This window comes from Scleropages formosus, chromosome 6 (assembly GCF_900964775.1).
Source record: "Scleropages formosus chromosome 6, fSclFor1.1, whole genome shotgun sequence".
NCBI classification, from domain to species: domain Eukaryota; kingdom Metazoa; phylum Chordata; class Actinopteri; order Osteoglossiformes; family Osteoglossidae; genus Scleropages; species Scleropages formosus.
Genome location: NC_041811.1, coordinates 29,163,794 through 29,191,546, shown reverse-complemented (window position 1 = coordinate 29,191,546; position 27,753 = coordinate 29,163,794). Strand labels below are relative to the sequence as shown.

The window sequence follows — 27,753 nt, the reverse complement described above, 5'->3', positions numbered from 1 at the left end:
TCGCTGTCGCTCACTCACTCACGCACGCACGCACGCACGCACGCACGCGCGGGTGATGGGCGTTGTTCCACCGGATCGCGTTCGTTGAAAGCTCCGCGCCGCGTGGTGGATGTCGTGGTACCGAGGGACGCGCTGGCGGCGCGGGGAGAGCCGCCCGCCTCTCGGAGGAGACCGTTCCGACTAAAGGGACTCGTTCCGTGTGTGTGCGCGCGCGCGCGCGCGCGTGTACGAGTGTGTGTCGCTGCCGTGTTCCATGGCGCAGAAGGAGAGGATGCGCAGAGAGCCGCGCGCCCATCGCTGCCTCCCCGATGCGTTTCAACATTCAGACGTGTTTTCGGCCGGAGGGGGCTGCGCTGTCGCTGATGATGTTCCAGATGTTGCTGATGCTGACTTTGTGAGGGCCCTGGTGCGGAGCGGGGCTGTTGGTGAGGCTCGGAGGAAGACCACCATGCTGGCAGGGTAACAGATGATCGCTCTCCGTGAAAACACGGAGGAGGGGTCTCCCTGCGGCAGGATGGGCGACCAGGAGAACAATCTGAAGACGGCCCGGCTGTGGAGGGACGCGGCCCTTCGCTCCAGGAAGCTGAGGAGCAACCTGCGACAGCTCACGCTCAGCACCAAAGACAGCCAGGAGATCATCCTGCCCGAGAATGTGGGCGAGATCGAGGTGCTCAACCTGGGCAACAACTCCCTCCGGGAGCTGCCCGCGGGGCTGGCCGCCGCTCTCGCCAACCTGCGCGTCCTGGTCCTCCGGAGGAACCGCTTCGCCGCGGTTCCGCGGGCCGTCCTCGAGCTGGCCCACCTGGCGGAGCTGGACCTAAGCCACAACTGCCTGACCGAGCTCCCCGAGGACGCGGCCTTCCCCAGGGGGCTCAAGAAGCTCTGCGTCAGCCACAACAAGCTGCGGAGCCTGTCCCCGTGGATCGGCGAGCTGCAGCGCCTGGAGGAGCTGGACGTGAGCTTCAACGAGCTGCTCGGCCTCCCCTCGGCCGTTGGCCGGCTGCGGCAGCTTCGCACGCTGGACGTGGATCACAATAAGCTCAGCTGCTTCCCCCCGGAAGTTGTCACCCTGGATGACCTGGAGGAGCTGGACTGCTCTGGGAACAGGCTGGGAGGGCTTCCCAGGGGCATTGCTAACCTGCGCTCCATCAAGATCCTGTGGCTGAGCGGAACTCAGGTGGCCTCGCTACCCGAGGACTTTTGCAGCCTGGAAAACCTGGAGAGCCTCATGCTGGATGGGAACCTGCTCGCGGCCCTTCCCCGATCCTTCAGCAGGATGCAGAGACTCAAAATGCTCAACCTGTCCTCAAACGCCTTCGAGGAGTTCCCCCCCGCCATCCTGGAGATTGCAGGCCTGGAAGAGCTCTACTTGAGCAGAAATAAACTAACCTTCGTTCCGGACGAGATAGGTCGCCTGTCGAAGCTTGCCAATTTGTGGTTGGACAATAACAGAATTACGTATCTGCCCGACTCCATCGTGGAGCTCGGGCAACTGGAGGAGCTGGTTCTACAGGGTAACCAAATCGCTATTCTTCCTGACGACTTTGGAAAGCTTGCCAGGGTCAACATTTGGAAGGTGAAGGATAACCCTCTCATCCAACCTCCCTACGAGGTCTGCATGAAGGGCATCCCGTACATAGCGGCTTATCAAAAGGAGCTCGTGCATTCGCAGCCAGCTGTGAAGCCCAGGCTGAAGTTGGTGCTGATGGGGCAGGTGAAAGCAGGTAAAACCAGGCTGAGACAGTGCCTCGTGAGCAAAGCGCCGAGCGACTGTGCTGCTCTGGGAAACGAAGGCATCGCCGTTACGAACTGGGTGGCGGACGCCGATCGCAGTCTCACGTTTATCGTGTATGATTTGTCAGGGAGGCAGAACTATGACCTCATCAAGCCCTTCTTCCTCTCGCCCGGCGCTCTGTACATCCTGGTGGTGAACTTAAAGTCATACACGCCCAAGAGCTTCTACACCCATGTGGGCTATTTCCTCCACGTGCTGGGTGCCAAAGTGCCCCATGCGGTGGTGTGCGTCGTAGGGACGCACGCGGACCAGTGCCGGGAGGTCGAGGCCGAGGAGAAGTGCTTGGACATCCATCGGCAGATCGCGCTGCAGGAGCGTCGGGACACGGAGTTCCTGCGGGGCCTCGCCCTCCAGGTGGATCAGGCCCTGGAGCAAGGCTTCGATGTCAGAATGTCCAACCCCCACGTCCTCTTCTACGGAGTGTCTGACAAGAACCTGCGGCGCAAGAAGGCCCAGCTGCAGTACCTGCTGAACCACCGGCTGCAGATCCTGTCCCCTGTGCTACGAGTCAGCTGCGTGGGAACGCTGAGCAACATCGGGCGGTTGAAGGAGAAGCTCACGTCTGTGGCTGACCACAGGGAGATCTTCCCCAACCTGCACCGCGTGCTACCCAGGTCCTGGCAGATGCTCGAGGAGCTGCACTTCAAGCCCCAGGAGCTGTGGCTGTCCTGGTGGGACTCGGCGAGACTGGGCCTGCAGGCGGGGCTCACGGAGGACCGGCTGCAGAGCGCGCTGTGCTATCTGCACGAGAGCGGAAAGCTGCTCTACTTCGAGGACAGCCCCACGCTCAAGGAGTACGTCTTCCACAACCTGCCCCAGTTCATCGCCATCCTCAATGTGTTTTTCCACAGGGACCCGTCGGCGCTGCTGGAGAGGCTGCGGGCCGAGGGCGGCGAGGCCGCGGGGGGTCAGCTGCAGCACCACGTGGAGAGCTTCCTCCTGCATGGTCTGCTGCCCTCGCACGTCATCCGCCTGCTCCTGCAGCCGCTGGTCCGGACCCAGCAGGACTTGCACCTCATTCTGGAGCTGCTTGAAAAGATGGGAGTGTGCTACTGCGTCAACAAGCCCCGGAGCAGGCCGCTCAACGGCGCCGCCGTCTGGTACAAATTCCCCAGCTACGTGAGCAACGAGGAACCCCACGCCGAGGCCTGGGTGAATGGCGGGCTGGGCGCCGCGGGGCAGCTGCTGTCCGTGGAGCAGCTGCAGGTGGAGTACAGCTTCCCGTCTCTGCTGCCGCCGGGGCTTTTCGCTCGCTACAGCGTGCAGATCAACAGCCACGTGGTGCAGCGCTCCGACGGCCGCAATCACGTCTTTGCGTACCGCGGCAAGGTGCCTGTGGTGGTCACCCACCGACCTTCTCGCTGCCGGCTGCAGGCCGACACCCTGTCCATCGCCAGCCACGCCTCTCTGCCCAACATCTGGACGGCCTGGCAGGCCATCACTCCCCTGGTGGAGGAGCTCAACGTCCTGCTGCAGGAGTGGCCGGGCCTCTACTACTCCGTGCACATCTTGTGCTCCAAGTGCCTGAAGAGAGGGTCACCCAACCCGCACACCTTCCCAGGTGAGCTATGGTCCTACACAGCTTGGGCTCATCACCGTACAGGAGCTCTGGCGCTTCTGGATGCCGCAGTTGTCGATAGAGATGCGCTTTTAAAACGATATTTTTCTTGGCACGAAAGCGTGTCTGGGGAAATCCTGGGGAGTCGCGTGACCGCAAGGGCAAAACAATGCTCAGAAAAACAGGGCCTTTCGAATGGGACTTCCTTGGAAGGAAATGCGAACCCTAACAATGGATTTCTTTCCTCAAGGGTGGGGTGGGGTGGGGTGGGGGGGTTCAGTACTGTTTGTTTTTTGGCCCGTTTAGCATTTTGAAGAAAACAGAGACGCTTCTCTGGCTCTGGCTCTCGGGAAGGGCTGCACCGATGTTAGACCGCCGAGCCCGGTGTCGGGACTTGATCGCCTCATCAAATATCCATCAGCGTGAAAGTGTGCAGCTGCGAGCTGTACGAGGGCACCGGGTTGTAATGTAAATACTGTAATAGGAACCTCGTCCCCGGGATCTGCCCCGAAAGCTTCGCCGTCGAATCCGATTAGTTTCACAGGGGAACGGTTGACGGGCAACATGACGCTCCTGTCCAGGCTGTCGCGGATTCGTTCGGGACGCTGCTGGGCACGCCACTCCAGAGACCGCGCTCGTGTGCGGTGGCACGCGCGTGGCTTTTTAAGTGTGTATGGATGATGCGTGCGTGTGATCGTGCATTTCATTGCGCGCGCGTGTCCGTGCGTTTGCGTCCGCTCGCATCCCCGTACGCATGTGAGCGGCCGTGTTCCTGCGTGTGCGTAGTAACCTTGTGTATGTCCTGTCGCAGCCACCATTAGATGGGAAGCTTAGTGTTGTCATGGAGACTGTCTCTTAGGAAGGGTGTGGTACGGCATCGCCATCTCTTCCCGTGCACGATATGCAGTGTTTTCCAAAAGGCTTTACAGGGAGGCCTTTTTATGCCTTCGGGAACCTAAACGTATTTATTAACGATACTCTTTCCGGGAGGAATAACACGGTGCGCAGCGGAGATTCCGAACGAGGTCGGGTTCAGAAGGGGATGATGGCTGAACAAAGGCTGGCGGGGATGATGACTGCGGGGTCCCGCGGGGGCTTGAAGCCCCACCTCGACACACAAATTGGTTCAGACCTCACCCCCGCCTTCCCAATGAGAGCACACAGCTCGCTTTCCCTTGGCACATGGGATGGTTACCTTGGCAACATGACTTTTTTTTTTTTTTTTTTTTTTGATTCCGCGACTGCAGATAAGAGGCCGGCATTTAGGGTCTTCTCTAAACTCCCGCAGAGACCCTGTCGGTCTAAGGAACGGGTCGATTAGGGAGGAGAGGGAAACTTGCTAACTCAGTTCCGGTCAAATCAACCTCAATTGTCGCGACCTACGGCTGGTCAACTGTTAAAAAAAAAAAAAAAAAACTCTCCTGCTTATGTTGAAATTGCGAAAACTTGTTGGGTTCAACCATCCTTTTCCATCTAACGACTCAGTATTTTGTGTCTGGGTTTGACTGATTGAATATGTGTCTGGTGACCTAGTAGCGACCCGCAGTGGACTCATGTTCTTGTATCTGTGGCTGAGCTACGGGAGGTGGGAGCGAAAGGCGCTGCCAGGCAGCGCTGTTAGGGTTCAAGCGGTGGAGACTGTCGGCGTGGCTCTTAAATCACGGACGGGCTGATGCTGATGAATTTGCACGGTGACACGGCTCCTTTGTCGCCGCTGGTGGTCGTGTGGCCTCACGCTCAAAGTGTACTCCAGGGCATCTACGCGGCGTGAGGGGTGTTTTTGCCGCACGGATCCGACTTTAGCCGACCGTGTGCTCGCGGGCCCGAGAAGGGAGCTGCAGGGTGGTGCCGTTTGTAAATCCACGGAGGTGGCATTTATAAAGCGGATAAGCGGTGGATAATCCCGACGGCGCGAGTGCGTTGCGTAAGACGCAGTCGGAGTGCGTGCGTTTGTGTGTTCGCGCGGCTGTGTTTGGAGCTGAACCGCGGATTTGCTGCGAGCGATGTACCGTGACACAACTTTGCGCTTCGCTGCCTGGGGTGTGGTCACCTTCCTCGTTTCTGCTCTGCTCTCCCAGTTTTGGTCAGCAAGTGCTTACAACACCCCCCCCCCCCCACACACACACACACACACACACACACACACACACACACACACACTCACCCCGCCTGACCTTGAGCTCCGTGTTTGGATCAACTCCGCAGGCATCTGTCTGGGCCCGCAGCAGTGGTGCGTGTGTGAGCGTTTGGAGCAAATGATGAGACCGGAGCTAGGAAGGGCGACCGAGAACGGACCGTGTTCTAGGCCCAGGTGAACCCCAACAGGAGGAGCAGAGATCTGTGACGGCGGTAATGTAATAGCATCATTGTACCTGACTCAGACTCTACTCGGGGACAATGTGGTGAGACAGAGGCAGAGCAACCTGTGTTTAGGGCAGTGTCACCGGAACGTGACTGGAACAAAGCCTGCTGCCACCTGTTCCTCCTCCCGCCCTGCTCTCTGCAGCGTCCAACGTGATGCCCGTGCGCGGGGCTCTAATCTCTGCCATGTCCCGGGGTTACCGAGAAATCGTCCAGGTCAACCAGGCTCGTTCCGGCCACGTCCTCCGCAGCCATGTGCCTGGGGGAGGATCCCGGAAAGGAATCCACCCCCTACCACACTCCGGAAGGCTATGGGATTGCCGCAGCCCATCGAGCGTGTAGCCGTGGCTCGGTGGAGCTCAGGCACATCTAGAGCTCGTTCCGCAGGTATTATAGGAGAAGTGTTCCAGAGGAAACGCTGGGGTCACACATCTGTTTCAAAAATGTATTTCATGCTTAGAGTCAAGATAAAGAGCTCAAAATGTATCGTCCAAACTGAGCTGACCGGAGCTTTTTTATTAATGCAGTCTCATATGGAGCTGGTAGTGTAGTGGTTAGAGCTGCCGCATGTTGACCTGAAGGTCACGGGTTTCAATCCCTCTTTCAGCTGTAGGACCCTTGAGCAAGGTACTTCCAGTAAAATTGCCCAGCTGGGGGTGCGGTGGCGCAGCAGGTTCGGCCGGGTCCTGCTCTCTGGTGGGTCTGAGGTTCGAGTCCCGCTTTGGGTGTCTTGTAAAGGACTTGTATCCCATCCTGGGTGTGTCCCCTCCCCCTCTGGCCTTGCGCCCTGCGCTGCCAGGTTAGGCTCCGGTTTGCCGCGACCCCGCTTGGTTCAAGCGGTTTCGGTCAATGTGTGTGTCTGTCTAAATGGGTAAGTAATTGTAAGTATTATTAACATTGTAAGTCAATTTGGAGAAAAGCATCAGCTGAACGAATAAATGTATCGTGTTCCGTATTTTGTGACAGTTATTCATGTGCACTTTTTTTAGGTACGCTGCTCCGTCTGCCCAGATTTTTCTTTCCATGAGCTCCCTGCACTTTGCCCTAAAACAGACGAAAGGAACATTACGATCCACTGATTGGCCAACTCACTGTGTGCAAATAATTTCTCTTTTCAGCAAAAGATTTTAATTATATTGCACTTTTTTTTTTTTTTTTTTTAAAGCTGGGAATGATTTCTTTTCCTGGTATGAAGTGGTACGCAAGGAGGTTTTATGCCTTTGCTCGTTGTGGGAAGAATCTGGAAAGGCCGTTATCTGGTGACAATCATGTGTTGTTTTGCCAATGAACAACATTATTAAAGGGCACCGTTGTACTCGGCTGCAAAAGGGTGTCCTTTGTACGGGAAAATACTCATTGCCGGCTTCTCTGTCCCCGCTCCTAATGATCACAGCATGAGCGCAAGATTGTGGATGAGGTTTCCTCTTATGTAAGGGTGGCACATTTGCAGACGTGTATCACGCTGGGTTCCGCTCCAGAGCCGCGAGAGCATGACAGCGGAGGCCCGTCTCCCGGATCGGGTAATGGGGTGAGGACTGGGGGGAGGGGCGTGAGCTGGCATGAGCTGAAAGGAAACCCTCTTTTTACTTACTGGGCAAAAATAAGTGACCTCGTGCTTCGCTTGCTTCTCTGTCATTTGGAAACTGTGGACATGTGCTCCCTGTTCCTCTGTGATGAGACAGTAATGGACGGTTCAAACGCTGTGACTGCGGTATAATCCCGGTGACGGGGGGGCGGGGGGTAATTACTGGGTGATGTGTGCCATTGTAATCCCACTCCATGTATATGCAAATTACAATACATTAATGATGATTGCAGTTTGTGGAAATAACACAGCTGATGTCTAAACTTGCATCTTCCCGGCAAGTTAATAGGAATGTGACCCCAGTGCCCCGGGGAGGGGGGGGGGGGTCTTGTGCGCTCTGTGGCTTGTGTCAAAGGTCAGAGATCATAATGCAGGGGTCAAGATTCAGCCCCGAGCTGCAATTTCAGCCCCATGCACCCTATTCAAGTCCCACTCTGGGAGAGAGACTCTTTTGGACACACCCCCACCCCGAAACAGCACGGCCGTCAATGACAGGAGCAGCTGCCACATGACAGGACCTGCAAGGAAGGGCCACAGGCCTCATGCTTTATGGAGACTTAATGAAGGTTACAGGTTACAGTGTTTCTACAAACACATATTCCCTCCGGAAACAATTATGCCACATCTGTTATGATAACTTTCATGTTCACACTCTCACTGTTGTTAACCGCTTGCTCTAGGCAGGGTCCTGGTGGTCAGGAACCTTTCCTGGAAGAACAGAGCGCTAGGCTAGGTACGATGCACCATGTGCGAGATGCCAGTCCATAAAAGTGTACCCACAAATGCACATAGTTACTCAAACATTCACACATTATAGGTCACCACTTCATCCTAAAGATGTCTTTGGACTGTGGGGGGAAACCAGAGCACCTGGAAGAAACCCACGCGAATATGGGGTAAATATAATATTTAGAATATGCAGGCTCTACAAATATCAATTTAATAAATATTATAAAAGCCATAATAAAATAATTTGTTTGCTAGTTTCAACAGCACCATGGTTGTGTACATGCCCCCTCACACACACACACACACACACACACACACACACACACGGTACTTTCAGCATCACTGCGGTGCTTGTTAGGACTGCGATCGATTATCAAGTCTGATTCCTACTGAGACTTAATGAAGGACCTCAGCTGTTCATGCACTCATGGGCATGCACGCACACACACACACACACACACACACACACACACACACATACTCTTAGTTCTCAGTCCCACCCTTTTGAAACCTTGGGAACCTTTCATAATGACAGCCTAGAGCGGATCAGTCTTCTGCAAATCTTTCCATCGCTTCGGGTTTCAGAAGGATCGGTTTGGCCGCTCAGGCAGGTCCGATTCTTCCGGTCCAGTCCACCGGGCAGCTCCGTCTCCCACGCACTCCAAGATTCGAGCCTCGCTTCTGCAACCGGTAAATGATCCCACGACAATGCCTCTCGGCGAGACGTTTTTCTCTCAGCAGGTGAGGAACGCAAACGTTGGCGTTCGGAACAGGTCTGAAAACAGGGTCATTATCCTCCACACCCTCCACCCACACATTACACACAGACACACACACTCACCCTCCTTTCCCATGCATGAAGGGACTGACGGCGAGCGACGTGCATAACGTCTGCTGCAGACGACAGGGAAACGCAGCGTCTCCCTCGCTAACCGCAGTGTGTGGAATGTGCGGCTGTTTGCCTACGAAGGTGGTGTTTTCTGGAGCGCGTGTGAACAAACAGGCGTGTGTCCTACCGCTCTGCGCCGTCTCCCTGTGCCCGGCTCTTTTTTTTTTTATTTGCTTAACTAAGAGTTTATTTGCTCTGCTTAACAGACTCTTTTTAGTACTGAAGCTCTCGAGTGACCGGTCTCCTCCGTGGACTTTAAACCAAACCTGATCTCTCACCGATGCAGTTCTTTAGCCACCGCGCCACCTGTGTAAAGCAGAAAGTGTGCAGCCCAACCAAAGTCTTGCCAGCATATCTACATTTGGGTTTACTAGCCCAGTACCAACCTGGTAGCCCATGTCAGAGATCCTGGGTATATAAGAGTGCTGGGGAAAAAAGGTGTTTTTTTGGGTCCATTGGCATATATTTGCATTTATTCATTTAGTAGACGCTTCTCTCCAAAGCGGGATACATCTATGAGAACAATTGAACAGTGCATCACACCGACGGAAGGAGAGTTTTGGATGCAAACATGAGCGCGGTCAATTTGTCACAGACCACAGTAAAAACAAGTGTACATTACAGGAGTAGGTACATGTAGGGTTTTCCAAACAGACAACACAGCACGCGTTTATGAAGCACATTGGAGATCAGGAGAGAAGCGTGTCCAAAAGAGATGTTTTGAGACCCTTCTGGAATGTTGAGAGGGATTCAGCAGTTCTGACCATACCATACCATATCATGAGCTCAGCTCCTGCTTTAGGTTGCAGGTAAAATCCAGGTGTAAAGTTATGCATCTCAGGGCCATTCTGATGCAGTTTGGGCACTTTGAGGTCAGACACCTCGGTTCAAAGGGGCAATATGGTAGTTGATCGAATGGTGTCGAGGAGGTGGGCAGATCACATCCGTATCAACTGAAGCTGTCGGTTTTACATTTATTCATTTAGCAGGCGCTTTTCTCCAAAGTGCCGCACACCTCACAGAGAATTCAATGTGTGCTTTACGTTTTCAGAAAGAGAGACTTAGATGCAGGCGCGTGATTCTAAAGTACAGTAAGTTTGCTTCTTTCCGCCATATGAACCGGTGTTCATCACACGAGTAGCTGCGTGAAAGTTTATTCAAATAATCGATAATTCCTAATCACATTCCTTATTAATTTTTATTTTTTTTAACATTTGCATGACACGAGTAGCTGCGTGAAGGTTTTTCCGTTATTCGGCAGTTTTGATCTCAAAGTTATAGCGCATGAACATTCACACATCGCATGAACTTTAGAGCTCATGGGAGAAGTGAGTCTGGAAGAGGTGAGTTTTAAGACCCTTCTTAAATGTAGACAGAGATTCAGCTGTTTTGACCTACGTTTCTGTGTGTGACACCGAGGAAGAAACGTCTGAAACAAAAGACTCATCGGAAGAGGACTGTTCAACACTCATGAACACACAAGTTGTCCCACCAGCTCTTTATAACCCTCTTAACACTGGCTGGTGTTGAGGGGGTTGGACTGTACGGTGTAATTCACAAACCACAACTTTAAAACCCGTACAATCAAGCCATGAGTCATCCTTAAAGGATCACACAGCAGTTGTAGGGGGTGTAAGGGTACTTCTTTGTGTTACATTTGAAATGAGTGCCCGGTGGAGTATGGAGAGCAGCTCACCACACAGCGAGTCCACGTTGTATCTCTTTGGAGCTCGTTGGAGGACGAGGACTGTGTGGAGTTGACCGTGTTACCCTCGGGCCAGTGAATCCCTCAACGTAACGCACCAAACCCAACAGTGTCCCCCCATTTAGGGGTTAACTGTCATTCCTGAGCTGACAGCAGGCCCCTGTTTGGGAAACACATTCTTTCAAGGTAAACATTTATTCATCTGCTTTCCCCTGATAGACAGTGGCTGGGCTGACCAGCGGTGAGCAGACGTGAGCACTTTCTAGTTGGCCTCATAACCCGTGAGGTATTTGGTTCTTCCCTCCTAGATTGTTGAATCAAGTCATTTCTAAGCCATTTGAGCAAATCCTTTATGTTGATGTAAATCTAAGCAGGTCTGCCTGTAATATGTTTTTTAAATGCTGATGTGAAAGTAGGCTTCAAGAAGGGTTGTCTCAGATTCTTCTAATCCCAGAAATTGGCTGAATAAGAGTAATAATTTAGAATAAGTTTTATTGAAAACAGCCATATGCACACTTCTCTTGGGGGGAGAAACCAAAAAAAAAAAAAAAAAAAACCACATACTACTTCCTCACCAAAATGTCTCAAATTCAGCAGTCATAACAATATTCAATCACGAAATCTAAGTCCTAAAGACAACCCGAAGAGTGCATTCTATGCTTTCAGAAGCAAGTTATGAACGTTATTAAATAAAGTCATAAACATCTGCTCTTATGCTTGCAGGAGAAAGTGGTTGTTTGCATTGAGAAGTGAAACAGGTAAAGAATTGCCCTCCGTCTTCATTCCCATAGAGAGGTGAAGAAAGGCTTCTCCCCTTTTGTTGCCGGTCAACCATAAGTTCTTTACCCGCTCACACCGTCAGCCGCTGACATCATCCTCTGGTTACCTTTTGTTTTCCCAAGGATATTTCCCCATAACTCTGCCAGGGTTAGGTTTCAGTGCACAGATACAGCAGGGTGCTGCCTCTTTGTGCATATTATTATTATTATTATTATTAGTATTGGCCGGGGCCTGTTTTCTGGTGGGTCTGGGGTTCGAGTCCCGCTTGGGATGCCTTGTGATGGACTGGCATCCCATCCTGGGTGTGTCCCCTCCCCCTCCGGCCTTATGCCCTGTGTTGCCGGGTTAGGCTCCGGCTCGCCGTGACCCCGCTCGGGGCAAGCAGTTTCAGCCAACGTGTGTGTGCGTGCATGTGTGTGTGTGTGAGATAATTCATTTGGCTGGGGATTTTCTCAAGAGTGACTTACAGTTTTAAGGTAATTACAATCATTTCCCATTCATACAGGTGGGTACCTTTTGCTGGAGCACCAGTCACTGCCCCCCTCTCACCGCAGTGCTCTAAGCACTTCCCCTGGTCCTGTTCTTATTCCTGAACTCTATCACTGTCCAGCCTCATTGTGTACCTTCAACAAACAGCTATCCGGCCGTGGAGGTTTGTTTATTTGTACCATACGCGGACATGCGATGGAATGCCGTGGTTGCGGGTGGCATGTAAACATTGTGCACAAGTGTGACCAAAAGAGTGCAGTGTGGTTTACCTGCGCTGGCCTCTGCTCGGCGTCTCTGCCCGGTCAATGTTATGCGGCAGATTGGCAGCAGTTCAGGGCAACGGCGCCCTTGGGGCAGGCGGCCGGTGGAGGGGAACCAGGATTGTGGTGGAAGGGCTGGGAGGGCCGGGACGGCCGGGACACTCTGTGGCATCACATTCTCAAGGAACAAGGAGCGCTAAGAAGCATGTAGAAGCTTGCAAAGCCACCGCAAACAAGACCTGACGGAGAGACCAGTCCATGCTGAAGCTCAGCGATCGTCATGACAGCAGCAGCAGTGTGCGAGAGAGATAGAGAGGTCACAACTGTGCCAGCGCTGTGAGCTCTGTGGGGGGTCAGCAGTATTGCTGTTGTCCCATGAATGAATGGCTGCACAGAGGACAGAAAGGCAGAAAAGGCTTGAAGATGTACCGTACGTGGTTGCTTGAGGGCATAGTGGTTGCGGAACAGCATTTAGAAATAAAGGATAGCCTGAAATTCCACTCAGCGATTGAACTGTAATAAAGCAAATTTGCACAATTAATCTGATTTTGGTAAAATTTACCTATATTAATAGTACAGAAAATGAGACTTTGGTATAAAAAGTGCAGTGAGTTCACTGAAATCGAAAGTTCTATACAAAGATAGGAAGTTTTTTTTTTATTTAAACTTTGCTGTTTGGAATTCCAGATGTTGATGCAGATATAAAGCCGGGAGCTGTGCTCCTCTGTTAAATCATGTGTGACGGACCAGAGGCTGAACCGAAATGGATAATATAATTTAAGTAACAAAAATCTAATAATAGATGGATTTATTTGTTCCTATTTATTATTGGATTATTATTATTGTCATGAAGGGGGTGCGGTGGCGTAGTGGGTTGGACCGCAGTCCTGCTCTCCGGTGGGTCTGGGGTTCAAGTCCCGCTTGGGGTGCCTTGCGGCGGACTGGCGTCCCGTCCTGGGTGTGTCCCCTTCCCCCTCCGGCCTTACGCCCTGTGTTGCCGGGTAGGCTCCGGTTCCCCGTGACCCCGTAAGGGACAAGCGGTTCTGAAAATGTGTGTGTGTGTGTGTGTGTATTATTGTCATTATTTTGCTCAGCGCTTCTTGGAAGAGCTGACAGTCTTATAAGTTAATACATGGAGTTAGTATATCCACACTAAAGGTTTTCCTGGGTTCAGGGGTCTCCCTTGAATTGAAGGTTATTGTGGAAATTAAGGTTATTTTGATCAGGTACTGGCAGCTGAGTTTTCCCTTTATAATCCAGTTCTTTTAAGATTAAAAAAAAAAAAAATTGCAGCATTTTTTTTATTCTTTCATCCTTCTTTTTCAGTTGAACGATAAGCCGTCAAGACTGACTGCAGGAAGGTTTCGTAGTGACGACGAAGTAAAAAGGTGGTTATTAGATGCTTTACAATGGACTGGTCAGGATGGCGGGGATTTCTGGCCCCTTGCCAGGTATCGGAGGAGGAGAGAGGGGCCTGTGGTGTCTGATTCTTGATTGAGGCGGGATGCGATCGAGTCAGAGGCTCCGTCAGCTGCGGCCGTTAGATGGCTGAAATACGGCTTCCGGGGAAGAATCCTGACGTCCGTTGTGAAGCCCCTCTCTACCATATACTAAGTGCAGTTGTGGGGTATGTAGGGGTGAGGTATGGTAAAGAAGAGCAGTTTAATGGGGTCTCCAGAGGAAGCGGAGTCACGTGGGGGCTCAGTTGGAGATGACGTCATTGTTTTTGTTTCCTCTCGGAGATAATCCCCAACCCCCCATCCCCCCGCTCAGTGAGCTAATCCTTGGGAGAGGATGGCAATCCCGTTATGTCACCAGGCAGCCTGGAGCTCTGCTGCGCTGGCACTGGGCTTGGGGGGCAGGGGTCTTACTCAGCAGGTAACCCCTTTCGGATGGTGTCATCTCAAACCGCGCTAGAATCGCAGGTAGCGATGAGTCCTCTCTGGTTAACAACCCAACCTCTGTCTCAACTCAAGGAACCCTTGATATTCCTCCGCCTCGGTCAAGCAGCAGTGCTCCTTGGGTGAAACCGCAGCTTGGATTACAGAGGAATGCCTCTCCAGCTGCTTTGCTTATTGATTCCTGTCAGGGTTCGGGGCGCATATTTCAACAGTTTCAGAATCTGACTTTTTAGGCTTCTCGTTCTCCGATGGTACTTTGGAATGCGTTTGATCCTCTCGGCACCCTTTGTCAGCAGTGAAACCTGAGCTGCAGGAGGATGGTCGGATCTCCACGGAGAACTGCTTTAGAACAGGGGTGTATGGGGGATCGAGGGATACATGCCTGGCAGCCAGCTCTCCGATTCCCTTCAGACTCCGAGCTCTGACTCTCGGGTCTCATCGCTGATCATCGGTTACGACTCTGACTCCTTTACCTGACTTTAGACCCTGAAACTTTGCTCAGCTTTTATAGAACCTAAGTCCTGGAGAGGCTCCCAGATCCGACTCTCCTCGGCGTGATCGGATTCCTTTTCCTGTTCTTTATTATCTCCAGGGATGTTTATCTTTCCAATGAATTTCAGAGCAGCGCCTTAGTTCATACTCACACTAATACAGTGGCAGCTGTGTTTTCACAAAGCTGGAGGTCACTGGTGCTGCTTGTGAGGACTTGAGGTTGCCTGTCTGCACGCGTGGTTGTGGCGTTACTGAGTTTCGGCGGATGTTCCTGGCCACTCGGAGTGTTCCTGGATGATGGTCGGTGTGCTGTATTCTCTCTTCTCACATACAGACCTGCTACTCTGGTACCAGGAGTCACCAGCACATCTCAGAATGAAAGAGTTTATCAAGATGGGACAGCTGGTACCGTAGCGGTTAGTGCGTCTGCCTTTGGACCCAAAGGTTGCAGGCTTGATTCCCACCTCCATCTGTAGTACCCTTGAGCAAGGTACTTACCCTGAAAAAATTGCTCTGGGAAAATTACCCAGCTGTATGAATGGGTAAATAATTGTAACCTTAACATTGTAAGTCACTTTGGAGAAAAGTGTCACCTAAATAAATAAATGTAGATGTAAGCAGAAACACAAAACAGCTTTTATGGGATGTTTTACGGTGAGACAACGTGCTGGTCGGTGCAGTCCTGGACAGAGTTGGACGCTTCCCCGAGCTGGAACAGGACTCACCTCCTGGGTCTCTGCTCTAAATGATTCCATGCACATTAGGGGAAAGGTTTGAGTCATTTATGCTGGCTTCTCCTCCTCCTTTCGCTTTCTAAGGGAACGAGTCCTCGGGACACACACTTGTGTTCCCTGTGGATGTGTGTGTACTCGCTGCCTGACTGATTGCTCCCTGGTATGCGTTCCAGGTATTTTATTTTCTGCGTTACTCGGAGCCGTGGAGGACTGCCTAACCTCAAGGAGCAGAGTTGAGGCCCACTGAGACATGAGGGTCTGACATGTTGAGGGTAAGCGCAGAGAGGATGGGCTTCCTGACGTTGTTCTAATCATGTGGACGGGGAGATGGGGTCCTCTGTCCAGCTGCACCAGGTGTGGGGCTGTACCATAAGTAACCACAAGCTGTAGCCCCACATAGGCTCTGGACCCTGGATCAGTCAGGTGTGTAATGAATAATCTTAGCTTTGAGGGCACAGCATCCAGGGAGCCCAACATGTCTCTAGTATCCAACATTTCTACGGTATCTCTGTTGTTTAAGTTTCCCTACAGGCTCTGTAAGGCCCAGTCTCTGGATTGGTGTGGAAAGCTCTCTGGGTCGACACCCATCGATAGGACTACCGTGTCCTTCTGGGATTTGAGCTGTTTCAAAAACACTTTGTCTGGTCACATCTGTTTCGGTGCCGGTCTTCAGAGTCCTAGGTTCGTTTGCTTTGACGATGTCTGCGATTTACATGCAAGCCAGGGGGCATTTTAAAATCAATTTCTGAGGATTGCTAGAAGGCACCAGTCCCTTTTCAAGGGTTCTTCCTTACTGTTGGGCATGATCTTCCTCCTCACACTTGTTCATTTAGTTGAAGGGGGCACAGTGGGTTGGACCAGGTCCTGCTCTCTGGTGAGTCTGGGGTTCAAGTCCTGCTTGGGGTGCAGTGGCCCTGTCTTTGCCTCTCCCACCATGCAGAGAAAGGACCTGGCAACTCACCTCTGTTTCCTCCCTTGACTTGAAAGCCACACAAGTGGTCACCCTGGGTCAGCTTCAACTCAGTACTTACCCTACCATAGCTTCCTCAAGGGTACTGCAGCTGGATGTAGGAATTGAACCTACAACCTTTGGATCCAAAGGCAACAGCTCTAACCCCTACACTACCAACTGTCCCTGTCTTGTGGTATTAACGCATGGAAAGATCTGCAGTTGACTCATATTTGTAGCTCATCTGAAGTGTCTCACCCTGTGGATATGTCACATACAGCATCCTTTGTCTGACTTCAGCTCTGGCCTGTCCTAGATCTTGATATATTTTGTCGTTTATTGTAATTGCTGTAGTTTTACCCAAAAGAAAGAGCGGCCGACACGTTAAGATGTCTGTAGCGTAGTAGACGCCACTGTCGGTTACAGATGAGTCGACCAGTTCCTTTGTGCCGCTGGAATCAAACGTTGGCGTTTTTATTTCTGTTTCGTTTCATCCAGAGTTTTATTTATAACCGCGGTGCTGTTTATTGTCTGTAAATGTAGCATAGTCTTTCTCATCCAAAAACAGGTTTGGGAATTTGATTTGTCTGCAGGAGCTCTGTGGACCTGAGCCTTGTCCAGTGACAGGGGTGCGAGCGGGACTAGTGGTCAAGGTGGAGGAGGCAAGCAGGAGGGGGGCGTGTCCTTCCCTTGCGGCCGGCGTTTAGACTGCGTCGAGGCCGGCGGAGACGAGACGGCATGTCGCGTCGGGGATTTTCATCTTGACCGAGCGTGGCTCCTCTTAGCGCAGAGACACGTCACCGTGCTTTTGTACGACTTTTCCGTGTTCATCGTACCTCGTGCTCATGTTTCCTGTTAATATCCAACTGGCCGCTGTCCAGAGCAAACAATGAAACGTATCTCTTTTGTTAGAGCGTGGCAGTAAATAAAATAATTATGCCTGAAGGATTTGTGTCTTATTAGCTCTGGAAAGCCTGCCTTTGCTCCTGGGAGTAGTGCTTCATGACGTTGGTCACGTTTCGAGTTGTCTCGTACCGCTAGCGAGATGGACGCGCACCCCGGCGGCTTGGGTGCAGTGCTTGTGACGTTGAGGCTCATCGTGGCAAATGTAACCTGTTGGGACGTCGCTGCCGCTTTTCCCGCAAATGCAAAGCAGATCTTTGTCTTTGTCTGTTTTTTGTGTGTATCAGCCTCACGAGTGGGCAAAAGCGTAACTCTAAGTCGCGCAAATGCCTTGGGGTGAAAGCTGCTTCGGCTGGGAATCCTCAGCCCGGATCTGTGGCCGACACTCTGCCGAAGGTGCGAAATCAGCAGACACCAGACATCTTGGCCTTGCAGGTGATCCTGCTGCTCCCAACCTCAGAGGACCCCGGCAGGCTTGGCCGAGATGCTGCTAGATCCTTCGCAGACAAGTTTGCTTGCGAAGGTCTCCACGGCAACAGGCACAAAAATGAGCTGGCTGGGCTGTTTTTGGGTCCCTGCCCTTGGCTTGTTCCTCCACGATGGGGGAATGGTGGTCCTGGCAGCGGTACACACACATTCTCAAATCCCCCCCCCCCCCCCCTTCCCGCCACGTCTGGAGCTGTTCTTTGGACAGGAGGGTCACATGCTGCTTCTCCCCACATTTTCACAAAGGCAGTGGAGACGGCCGAAGCAGCTTGTGTCTCTCACTTTGTCTAGTTAAGGGCCTTGCATTGTGGGCCGTCCCTCCCGGTGACTCGCAAGCAGCCTCACCTTCGCAGTCGACCTTTACCACGCTTTTACCGACAGGGTGGCCAGTGTGGGTAGTAAGAACGGTGAAAGAGTAGAAAAGACGTCACAGGAACCCAATCGTCGGTTGTTCTCGGCAGCGAAGGGTGTCTTGCATCACTTCCTGTCTCACCCAGCACAGGAATGCAGGATTTACAGATTTCTGTGGTTTCCCTCCGCTGGGAATGAGAAATACTTTGCGTTTCGCACAGACTTGCCTGTAAGTGGAGATCTTGTACGACCGGAGAACGAAGAATGCCAGAACAATTCTGACGGCTGCGTTCATTTGTTGTGGTTGCCACGGAGACAGGACGGCACTTCCTGCAAGCCAGGGAGCCTCAGAGCGAGTCGTCTGCTTTTCACATTACAGCTACTGCTGTGTGTCGGGAAGGGTGTTTCGTTCCAGTGAAAGGCACATTTGCAATTTCTACATCTGTAGGTAGCACCTTGGGGAATTTCAGCATTAATGAATTTTGATCAACTTGTCATCGCTGGTACAGATGAAGTATTTCAAGGCGGTTTTTTTTTTTTTTTTTTGGTTACTGAGTTTCGTCAAGGGGGGGCGCAGTGGCGCAGTGGGTTGGACCAGGTCCTGCTCTCCAGTGGGTCTGGGGTTCGAGTCCCGCTTGGGGTGCCTTGCGATGGACTGGCGTCCTGTCCTGGGTGTGTCCCCTCCCCCTCTGGCCTTACGCCCTGTGTTGCCGGGTAGGCTCCGGCTCCCCGCGACCCCGTATGGGACAAGCGGTTCCGAAAATGTGTGTGTGTGTGAGTTCCGTCAAATAGTGTGTTATTTGTGACTGGCTGTGCAGCGTTGTACATTTGCTCATTTCGCTGATGCTTTTCTCCAAAGCAACTTACAATGTTAAGCTACTTACATTACAATTTGGGGTAAGTACCTGGCTCAAGGGTACTACAGGTGAAGTTGGGAATGAAACTGGTGACCTTTGGGTCTAAAGGCAGCAGCTCTAACCGCTACATCACCAGTGGTCCCAGCAGCGTTCGGTATGCAGGGAATGAATGTGTTCCGTTTGGATGAAGATGCCTTTTCGAAGGTTACGCTGTTTTACGTCGTTCTCCTTTTCATTGAGGGATCCCTCATGTTCCGTCTTCTTTCCAGCAGAAGCGGCGAATCGGACAACTGCCCGGAAATCTCATCAGCTCCCAGTGGCCATTGCAGCATCGTTGCTACATGGTGTGTGTGTGTGTGTCTGTAAATGTGTGTGAGCTCTGAGTCCGTGGCTGCGAGAAGGTTGGTGTGTTTCTTCAGCTGTCTGTGATGCTCATCGCCCCACTAAGCTGCTGTCCTGCTCACCCCTAGACCTGCTCGCTCTCGTACCTCCAACTTATTTTCCCAAAAGCTCCTCTTTGTGTTCCGCAAGTGTCGCCCAGGCGTTCGGAGGAGGTTCCGAGGGGTTTGCGGTGAACACGTGACACGTGTTGCTGGGCTTAGAAGTCGTGGTCTGTCTGCCCCTCCACCCTCCACTGCAGCAGAATCCAAGAAAGACACTTTCTGAAACGCTGCAGATGAATATCAGCTCGTGCGTCCGACCTCCACCCAACCCCCACCCCCGGCTTCTCGTCCTGCACCGCGTGAGCCTTCCTCTTTCTGGGGGCGGGGGACGTGGGGGCAGGATGTCTTCACAGCGATCCATTGCCCTCGGAGCAGTGCAGCCGTCGGGCATTGCTCCGGTGCTTGTGCTATCTGACAGCCTGCCTGGATCATTCTGTGGGAGGATCTGTGAGGCCTGCATCATGTCTACTGCCCCCCCCAAACCCAACCCCCTCAATCCTCAAGGTCTGGCGAAATCCTCCAGAAACTGGTCTTCATGTGCTTACTGTGTGCTGCTATGCTCTCTGCACTAGAATTTTCCTCTGCTGTGGACCTGGTTCTGGAGAAGATGAGATGGTGGGAGGTGTTGGGTCATTTTAATAGCAAAACCAACCAACCAACCAACGTCAACAACCGCTTGTCCCGAGCGGGGTTGCGGCGAGTCGGAGCCTAACCTGGCAACACAGGGCGCAAAGCTGAGGAGGAGGGGACACACCCAGGACGGGATGCCAGTCCACTGCAAAGCACCCCAAGCAGGACTCGAACCCCAGACTTGCCACACAGCGGGCACCGGCCAAACCCTCTGTAAAATTTCAGTGACTCACACTCGTGACATGACGTAAAAGCAATTTCGTTGTCAAATTTTTTTTTTTTTTCTTTGCACAATCATACTTTTGGCACTATACGTATGTCAAAGTTCATACTGTATGTCACTTTTTAGAAAAATATTCTACATTTTTGAAATTAGAAAATTTTGGCGAATTTTAGCACCAGCTTCCAAGCACCAAATATTCCAGTACCTTTTAGGATGTGATGCTTCCTGTAATGTTTTGGTACTTTCTAGAATGTTCTGGTGCCTTTTTAGAATCTTCCAATGGGTGTGAAGTACCAAAAATTAAAACTGACACTCTAGAAGTAGTGGTACTTCCATAATCGCCTAAAGTTTAACTAATCCTTAACCAACACCAAAAGCAACATAACTGAGAACTTTTCAAAATGATGTTGCGCTGTGTTATTGATGGTGGCATACAGTGACTGGCCCGACCGCCGGTCATTCTTCCGCAAACCCACTGAGGTTTGTAACACCGCTGGATAATCCCCAGATGGAGGGCTGGCCTTTCTGGACCACTGGCCAAAACCGTCAGTTTTAGTCCGTTAGCCAGAAAATCCATCGCCTCCAGTGAGCAGCTTGTTGTTTCCTGGGATCAAATTGGTCTTTTGCGCTTCATGAAATCCTCCTATCCGGTTTGTTTTGAGAAGCTTACTGTGGGTGTGATTATAATGTGCCATGTAACCGGACTCTCGTGTTTCCATGCAGTCGGTCGATCTCGGAAAGTCGCTCGTTGAGGTCCCCGAGGCCCCCCCCTTCTCGTCACCGCCCTCTTATTAGAGGGTAATAGCACACGGATGAAGGCGAGTCTGCGATCTCTTTGTGCTGACTGGGTCGACGCCAGCTTTGCCGCGGTCATTGTTACCCCTGGCAGTTGACAGCATGCCTTGTAGTCTCCCACAATGCACTGGGCTTGGGAGCATTGTCCTTTGTGTTACACTCCAGTCGTAGGGAGCCGAGCTGTAGCTCAGCGGATGCGGTGATACGAGCCAGCACTTGTGCCTCCTTCACATTCCTCTGCGATTCTGTTTATCAAAAGTGTTCCGTTACTTAACCAATGGGGCAGCTGGTAGCTGGTAGTTGTCAGAGCTGCTTTCTCTGGACCCAAAGGTTGTGGGTTTGAGTCTCACCTCCAGCTGTAGTACCCTGAGCAAGGGACTTACCCTAAAATTGTGCCAGTAAAATGACCCAGCTGTATAAATGGGTAAATAATTGTAAGTACCTTAACATTGTAAGTTGCTTTGGATAAAAGCATCAGCTAAATGAATAAATGTAAAACCGCTTAGCAGACTACTTTATTCAAGAGCACTTAGAAGCTTACGAGTTTAACCAGTTTATGTGGATTCGGCAGCGAAGCTGTTCAGGATCAGCGCCTTCCTTTAAAAAAAAGAACTTCTGCTCACGAGGTTTGACGGAATTACATCCTCTGTGTCATCTGCTCTCCACAAAACCGTGGTAAAAGGTTAAACAGTTTGGTTTAAAGGGCACACGGTCACTGGGGTGGTCAGAAATGGTCACCCTGAGGGAAGTCAATGCTTCTGTGCCAAGAGCCCCCCCCCCCCCTTCAGGTCATTTCTGTGGTCATGAGTGGGTGTGATCGCTGACCAACAAAGGATCACAGCTCACAAATCCTCCAGGCAATCAAAGGGAAGGGAATAGAATATATGATTTTTCTGTAAAATAATCTGTATCGCAATTATTGAAGGATCCTCTTATACAACTATGTAATATTTATATAACCTCACTATTTGAGTTATGTAATATGACATGATGTGCATCTTTCAAGGTGTGGAGGAGCACTTGCGTTTCTCCGTGGCTGTGGTTCTAACACCATCGTGGATGTTTCTCGTTGCTGGACGCTGGAAGACGGCTGTAGGGAGACGGGCACGGGGAAAGCGGCGCGTTTGCACGCGTCGGGTTTAAAATGTTGTCTTCGGAGCTCTCGGCTCGTAGCTCTGGTGCTGAAAGAGCCGTGGCAGCGTTGCGGACCAGCACACCGGGACTCCTGCCAGGCAGAAACTCGTTCGCCAGTTTTATTAATCAGCCATTATGGTTCGCGACGAACTTTTTGTCTCCCGGTAGAAAAAACAGGAAGTCCCTCCCGGAAGCTGCGCCGCTGCAGGCAGCCATGCCGTCCTGGGTTTTGGAGCGGAGGAGCGTGCCGGGTCAGCGAGAGCTTCAGTTTCCTTCAGTTTTCCTGTTACTGTGGCAGGATGCGGCACAAAGAGCGCGTCCTTACAGTGCGGCCCGTAACAAAGGAGAGGAAGCGGAGGGCAGGGGCCTGGTGGGACGCCATCGGCTCAGCCGGCCCACCGCTGGCTTTTTCCACAACACGGCATGCGCCCAGCCAGCGCTTTCCTCGAGGCAGGAAAAGTGCCAGTGAGAGCGGAGCTCGGCTTTCCTTTTAAGGGCCGGAGCGCTTTCTTCTGGAAAAAAGCGAAACTCCGAGGCTGGCCGGGGACCAGGCTGTCCGACGCAAGGCCGACCCAAAGGAATGCGGAGCCTAAGCAAAGGCGCTCGGCTCCGCCATTAGCAGCGGCGGTGCTTGGGCCTTGAAGTCCGAGCCAGGTTCTCCCGCTGGCTTACTAGGGTTGCAGTAAATTGGAGATGGACCCCGAGGAGGAGCTTTTTTTTTGGTGGGGCTGTTCAGGTGCATTAGCAATCTCTTAGGGAAATGAAGACTTCCCAAAACCATCTTCGCTTGCTGTGTGCGCCAGCCGCCTTGTCTTGTTCCGATACTAGAAGGTTCACAAAGCATGTTGACCTAGGAGGAGGTAAGGAATTGAAAAGCCAGGTTCGGTTTGCAGAAGTGGATCTCCTATTACGTTCTGGAGTGTGGAACTGTACATGGCTGTGCATGGCTCTAGTACGATATGAAGGCGGGACAAGGAGTAGAGGGTGGAATGTCACACAGGATAAGCGCACTGGGGATGTGGCGTGTTAACAAGGCTCTCCCTTCGTCATGGGTCCTTAGTCCACTAACTACTGCTCCTTTAGCTCCCGGGGGGGCAACCTGAGCAGGGCAGGGGACGGGGCTATTCCTTGTTGTGATGCAGGAGAGGCTTCCAGAGATCGCGGACTCCAGTGAAGATACTTGTATACGAAGGGTTGGAACGTTGCAGGTATCGTCCATGAGCAGGTCCTCGAGAAGGTGTCGTTAAGGTGATTTTAACAGATTGTGGGCTTTGCACCTTAGGGAAGCCTGTTGTGACAGCAGTAAAACTTTTTTCAGTATCCCAGCTGTTCTCATAATTGTTTCTCTCTTAGTTTGATCAGAAGGTCCTTCTGGAGACACTGCGCCCTTGTTCTGATGGGGCTTGTTGACCCCACCTTTCGTCATGACTGGCTGGTACACAGTGTTGGCCCATAGAGTCACGGTAGCGGGCTGGGTCAGGCACTCAAATCTCAGTACTGAGCGGTCATCTCACGAGGACAGGAGAGGAGGGGACACAACACACATGACACATGTGTCTCTACCCCTCTCCAGGGTGGTCTTGCGGCCCAATCCCATCATGCCCAGCTTTTAGTTGACTGGTTCGTGGGACACCTTTGTGATGGACTCTATTTTTAGATGCAGTTTTCTCTCCCATCAGGCTGTGCAGCTGTACACTAAATATAGACCTGGCCTTTATGGAGCGGCTCAGATTGACATGTTGTCTGCACCGTATAGAATCAGAGATGAGTTACTGATACATGATCACTGCGCTGTGTACTTGTCCTTGTTGTACCCTTGTGTGTCCGTCTATTTATATGTATATGGATCTGCCCCTGTCTGTGTTGATCCACTAGTATACATTGTATGTGTGGCCCAGAAACATCGCCGATGTGGAAGAGCAACAACAACGATGCTCGTGGCACGTTAATGACCCGTAGCGCTTCATCCGAAATATCTGTCTGTCTCTGTATCCTTGTCCGCCATGAACGAGTAGCGCTCTTCATTGTTGGCTGCCAGGCACTCGTTGGAAATGGAGACGCGTGAGCTGACAGATGTCGGACTGCTGCCACGCCAGTTGCTGCACGAGGCTCTGGCCGGAGCCCCTTGCAGATGGTCGGCTTTTCTGTGCCTTTATTAGGAGGCTGGAACACGTGACGTCCCGCTCAGGCATCCTGTCTAAGCGCCTCCCCTGCCCAGTCAGAAGATGGCCCAGAAATATCTGGAGTTAGCGTGACCTCAGACACTCACATAGAGCTTAGTCACAGTGACCACCCCCCACTCCACCACCCCTCCATTACAGCTGAGATCTGAGAGAATAAAACAAAGCCTGGCCTCTAGGGCCCTTTAGGTCCGAGAGAGAACTTCCTCTTTTGCAGCTCGGGGCGGGGGGGGCGGGGGGGCCTTCCGTGGTCATGATCAGATGATGCCACCTAGTGGGAAAACTTAAAAATTAATACTGAGAGCAAATCCTCCTTCTTCCCCCTTCTGGGTCACACACATTGACTGAAGCCAGTTGTCCCACACGGGGGTGTCACAGTAAACCGGAGCCTAACCTGGCAACACAGGGCATGAGGCTGGGGGGGGGGGGGAGGGGACACACCCAGGATGGGACACCAGTCCATCACAAAGCACCCCAAGCAGGGCTTGAACCCCAGACCCACCAGAGAACAGGACCTGGTCAAACCCACTGTGCCACCACACCCCATACTCCTTCTGGGTCATTTGAAATTTATATTTCAGCTGACATTTTTCCATAAGCATCTAAGCTACTTACAATTATTTACCCACTTACATAGCTGGTAATTGGTACTGGAGCAATTCAGGGTAAGTACCTTGCTCAGTGTACTATAGCTGGAGGTGGGACTCGAACCTTCAGCTTTTGGGTCCAAAGGCAAACCAGTCCTCTACAGTGGGGCAGCTGGTAGTGCAACCATTTCACTACCAGCTGCCCCACTGTAGAGGACTGGTTTGTCTAGGCTGTTGGGGTCCTGTTTGCTAAAATGCAGCTAAAAAGCATCAAACTCATGAAATCGTTACTTGCCAAGCGTAAAAATATACTCATTTTAATCCACTCGGACGCAGTCTTACCTTTTCTGTTTTGTGTTTTATGAGTCAATCTGTGATGTGTGCTGTACATGATGAAGACGGAGAACTGTCGTCCGCGTCGGCAGCTTTTACAGTAAAAGCTGGCTGAGTTTTGCAGTATTGCTGGCAAGCGGTGATTCATGGGGAGTCTTCCAGCTCCCTTTCTAATATTCCAACTTTCTACCATAACTGTGCATTTCCCACCCACGCGTGACAGCAGTGAATGTGAAAGGGTGGTGTTTACTCACTGGCAGTCGCTGGGCGCAGGACTCAGCTGGCCCTGAGTACCGAATGCGCTGGACTGTTACTGCCGGAGCTGATTCTGTGACTTAATACGCACTTAGTGGGATTGTCTTCACCGATATTAAAAATAATTGCATGTCCATTCCATTCAGTTCTATTATTCTATTCAATTTTTTACTAGTAAGACAAATTTTGATGCATGGAACAATTGCATAGACAAGACCACTCAGTAACGAAAAAAATAATAATAAGTACGTTTAAATAATAAATTAGAAAAATAAACCAACAATAATAGTAAAAATGTAAGTGTAACAAGCAAGTGCTGTAACTAGCAACTGTAACAATGTTATTGTTAAATTTTAACGATACCCAGTTATTGTCTCTTAAGTTCTTGAAGTTGGGGTCGGTATTTATAATGTGGGGAAGTATTTCAATCTGATTTCTATATGTTTTTGCAGCCGCTCTTATACTGGTCTCCATGTCTCTCTCTCTTTCTCTCTACGACTCAGGTGAGCTCCTCAGCCAGCCCAGACCAGAGGGGATGACTGAGATCATCTGCCCAAAGAATGGCTCTGAGCGCGTCAATGTGGCTCTGGTGTACCCGCCCACGCCAACAGTGGTCAGCCCCTGCCTGAAATGATCCCCACAGCTGCCGCAACCCCCTCCGCCTCACTCGACCGCTCCTCTCTGGGTGCCCCGCAATGTCTCGCCGCCTCGCTTCTGCTCCACATAGCATCTCCCGCTGTCCACGTTGTGCCATCACGCCAAGGAACGACGGACCCATGGACACGTAAGAGAGCATTTAACATGTGACCTAAGACCAGCCTGACCGGTTGATTTGAAGCTGCATGTGATTTAAGCAGAACGAAATGATGCCGCTTACAAAGCAGGCGTCGGTAACCGTTAAACAAAGGTGGATTAGGAAAACTCCCATATCGTGTGTAGACTCTATAGAGTAACTTGTATTTCTTTTTCTTCATTTCGTCCCTTGCTATAGTCTGCCTGCTCCAGCCCATCAGTGGAAGGCCTGCCTGTCACCAAGACATGCTCAGAGGACTTTGAAAAGAGACTTTTTGAAAACTGGTGTTTCAGGCAAAGCCACGTGGAAACTCATGAATTTTTCGTCACCTCAGCCTGCAGGTCTACGGAACATCCTTCTTCCTTGCGTGTAACACTATATTGTCATGTTTCCTATGTCCTTCAACACATAACTAAATGGTTCAGGTCAGGGGTGTACCGGCTCTGGCGTTGTCCTCTCTGGCTTGCAAGACTATTAGATGGACCACCAATCATATCCCACAGTGATGCGGTGATGCGCAGTAAAACCCATTCAGTGCGAAGAATCTTACGAGGGAAGCTTGGAGTTCACCGATCATATGACACGGTGCTGCGTATGAAAAGCGAGACAAATAAACAAATTGCAGTGTTTCGACAACAAGCGTTGGCAGCAGGAGGCCTTGGGGACATTGTAACCGCGGAGTTCAAAATGACTGCATTACAGTTACATTTGCAGGAAAAACTAAATTTACACAACACTGACGACTCCATGCCTTTGTAGGTGTAGGGCGAGAGGACAATATCGACCAAACCTTTAAAATGAACTGAACCGAAAGTGTCCAAATGGTTGTTTGTTCGGCCAAGAGCTGGTTATGAGTGTGTCCGTGTATTTCAGCTGACTTTGTATGTTTGCTTTTTGCTTTGGGAAGCAGGGGCCCATATCAGTGTGACTGAGTGTAACTAAATATAAAAAAGTATATAGGAAATAACCCACGAGGGATCATGGACAAGCCAAGGAAATACTGAATCCAAAGTTGCTGGAGTAATGGAATTTTGTACAACTGATCTTCTCTGGACCCAACAGTGAGGGTTCCCTGTGTGAAAATCGGGACTTTACTCCGTTGTGTTGGGAGGGAAGTTTAAAGGTTGTTCAGCTATTTTTCGGTCAGTACTATTGACCATTAAGACAAATGAATAGACCTTTCTGGATCGTTTATTCCCCCAACACACACACACACATATCTAAGGGGTTCAGGTGTCATCCTCAATCACTGTTGTCTACTCTTTGCATTATATAACTCACAGATGTATGATGTGGTCAAGTTTGGGAGTGAAGAACCATATGAACATAAAGTGGGAGAGTGTGGGGTAATTACTGCAACACATATGTAAAACATGTAAGAAATCAGTTAATATCCTTTTGTATATAATATCTTTATTTTTGTATGAGGATCTCACTCACCATTACTTACTGTGCAACAATCTGCATGGTTGATCCATTTAGTGGCTATTGGTGTGCCACCTTGCCACATGCCCGTGAAAGGCACCAATCCCAAATAAACAAACCGGCTTTCTGTA

The 27,753-nt window shown here is 51.2% G+C and overlaps 1 protein-coding gene across 1 annotated transcript; it reads left to right on the top strand.

Annotated features, from left to right (window-relative positions):
- The first annotated feature begins 19 nt into the window (after nt 1–19).
- On the top strand, nt 20–27,753 carry mfhas1 (multifunctional ROCO family signaling regulator 1). Its single transcript, XM_029252660.1, has 3 exons — nt 20–3,356; nt 25,908–26,188; nt 26,396–27,753. The coding sequence occupies exons 1-2, from the start codon at nt 467–469 to the stop codon at nt 26,036–26,038; spliced, it is 3,021 nt and encodes a 1,006-aa protein (XP_029108493.1). The 5' UTR covers nt 20–466; the 3' UTR covers nt 26,039–26,188; nt 26,396–27,753.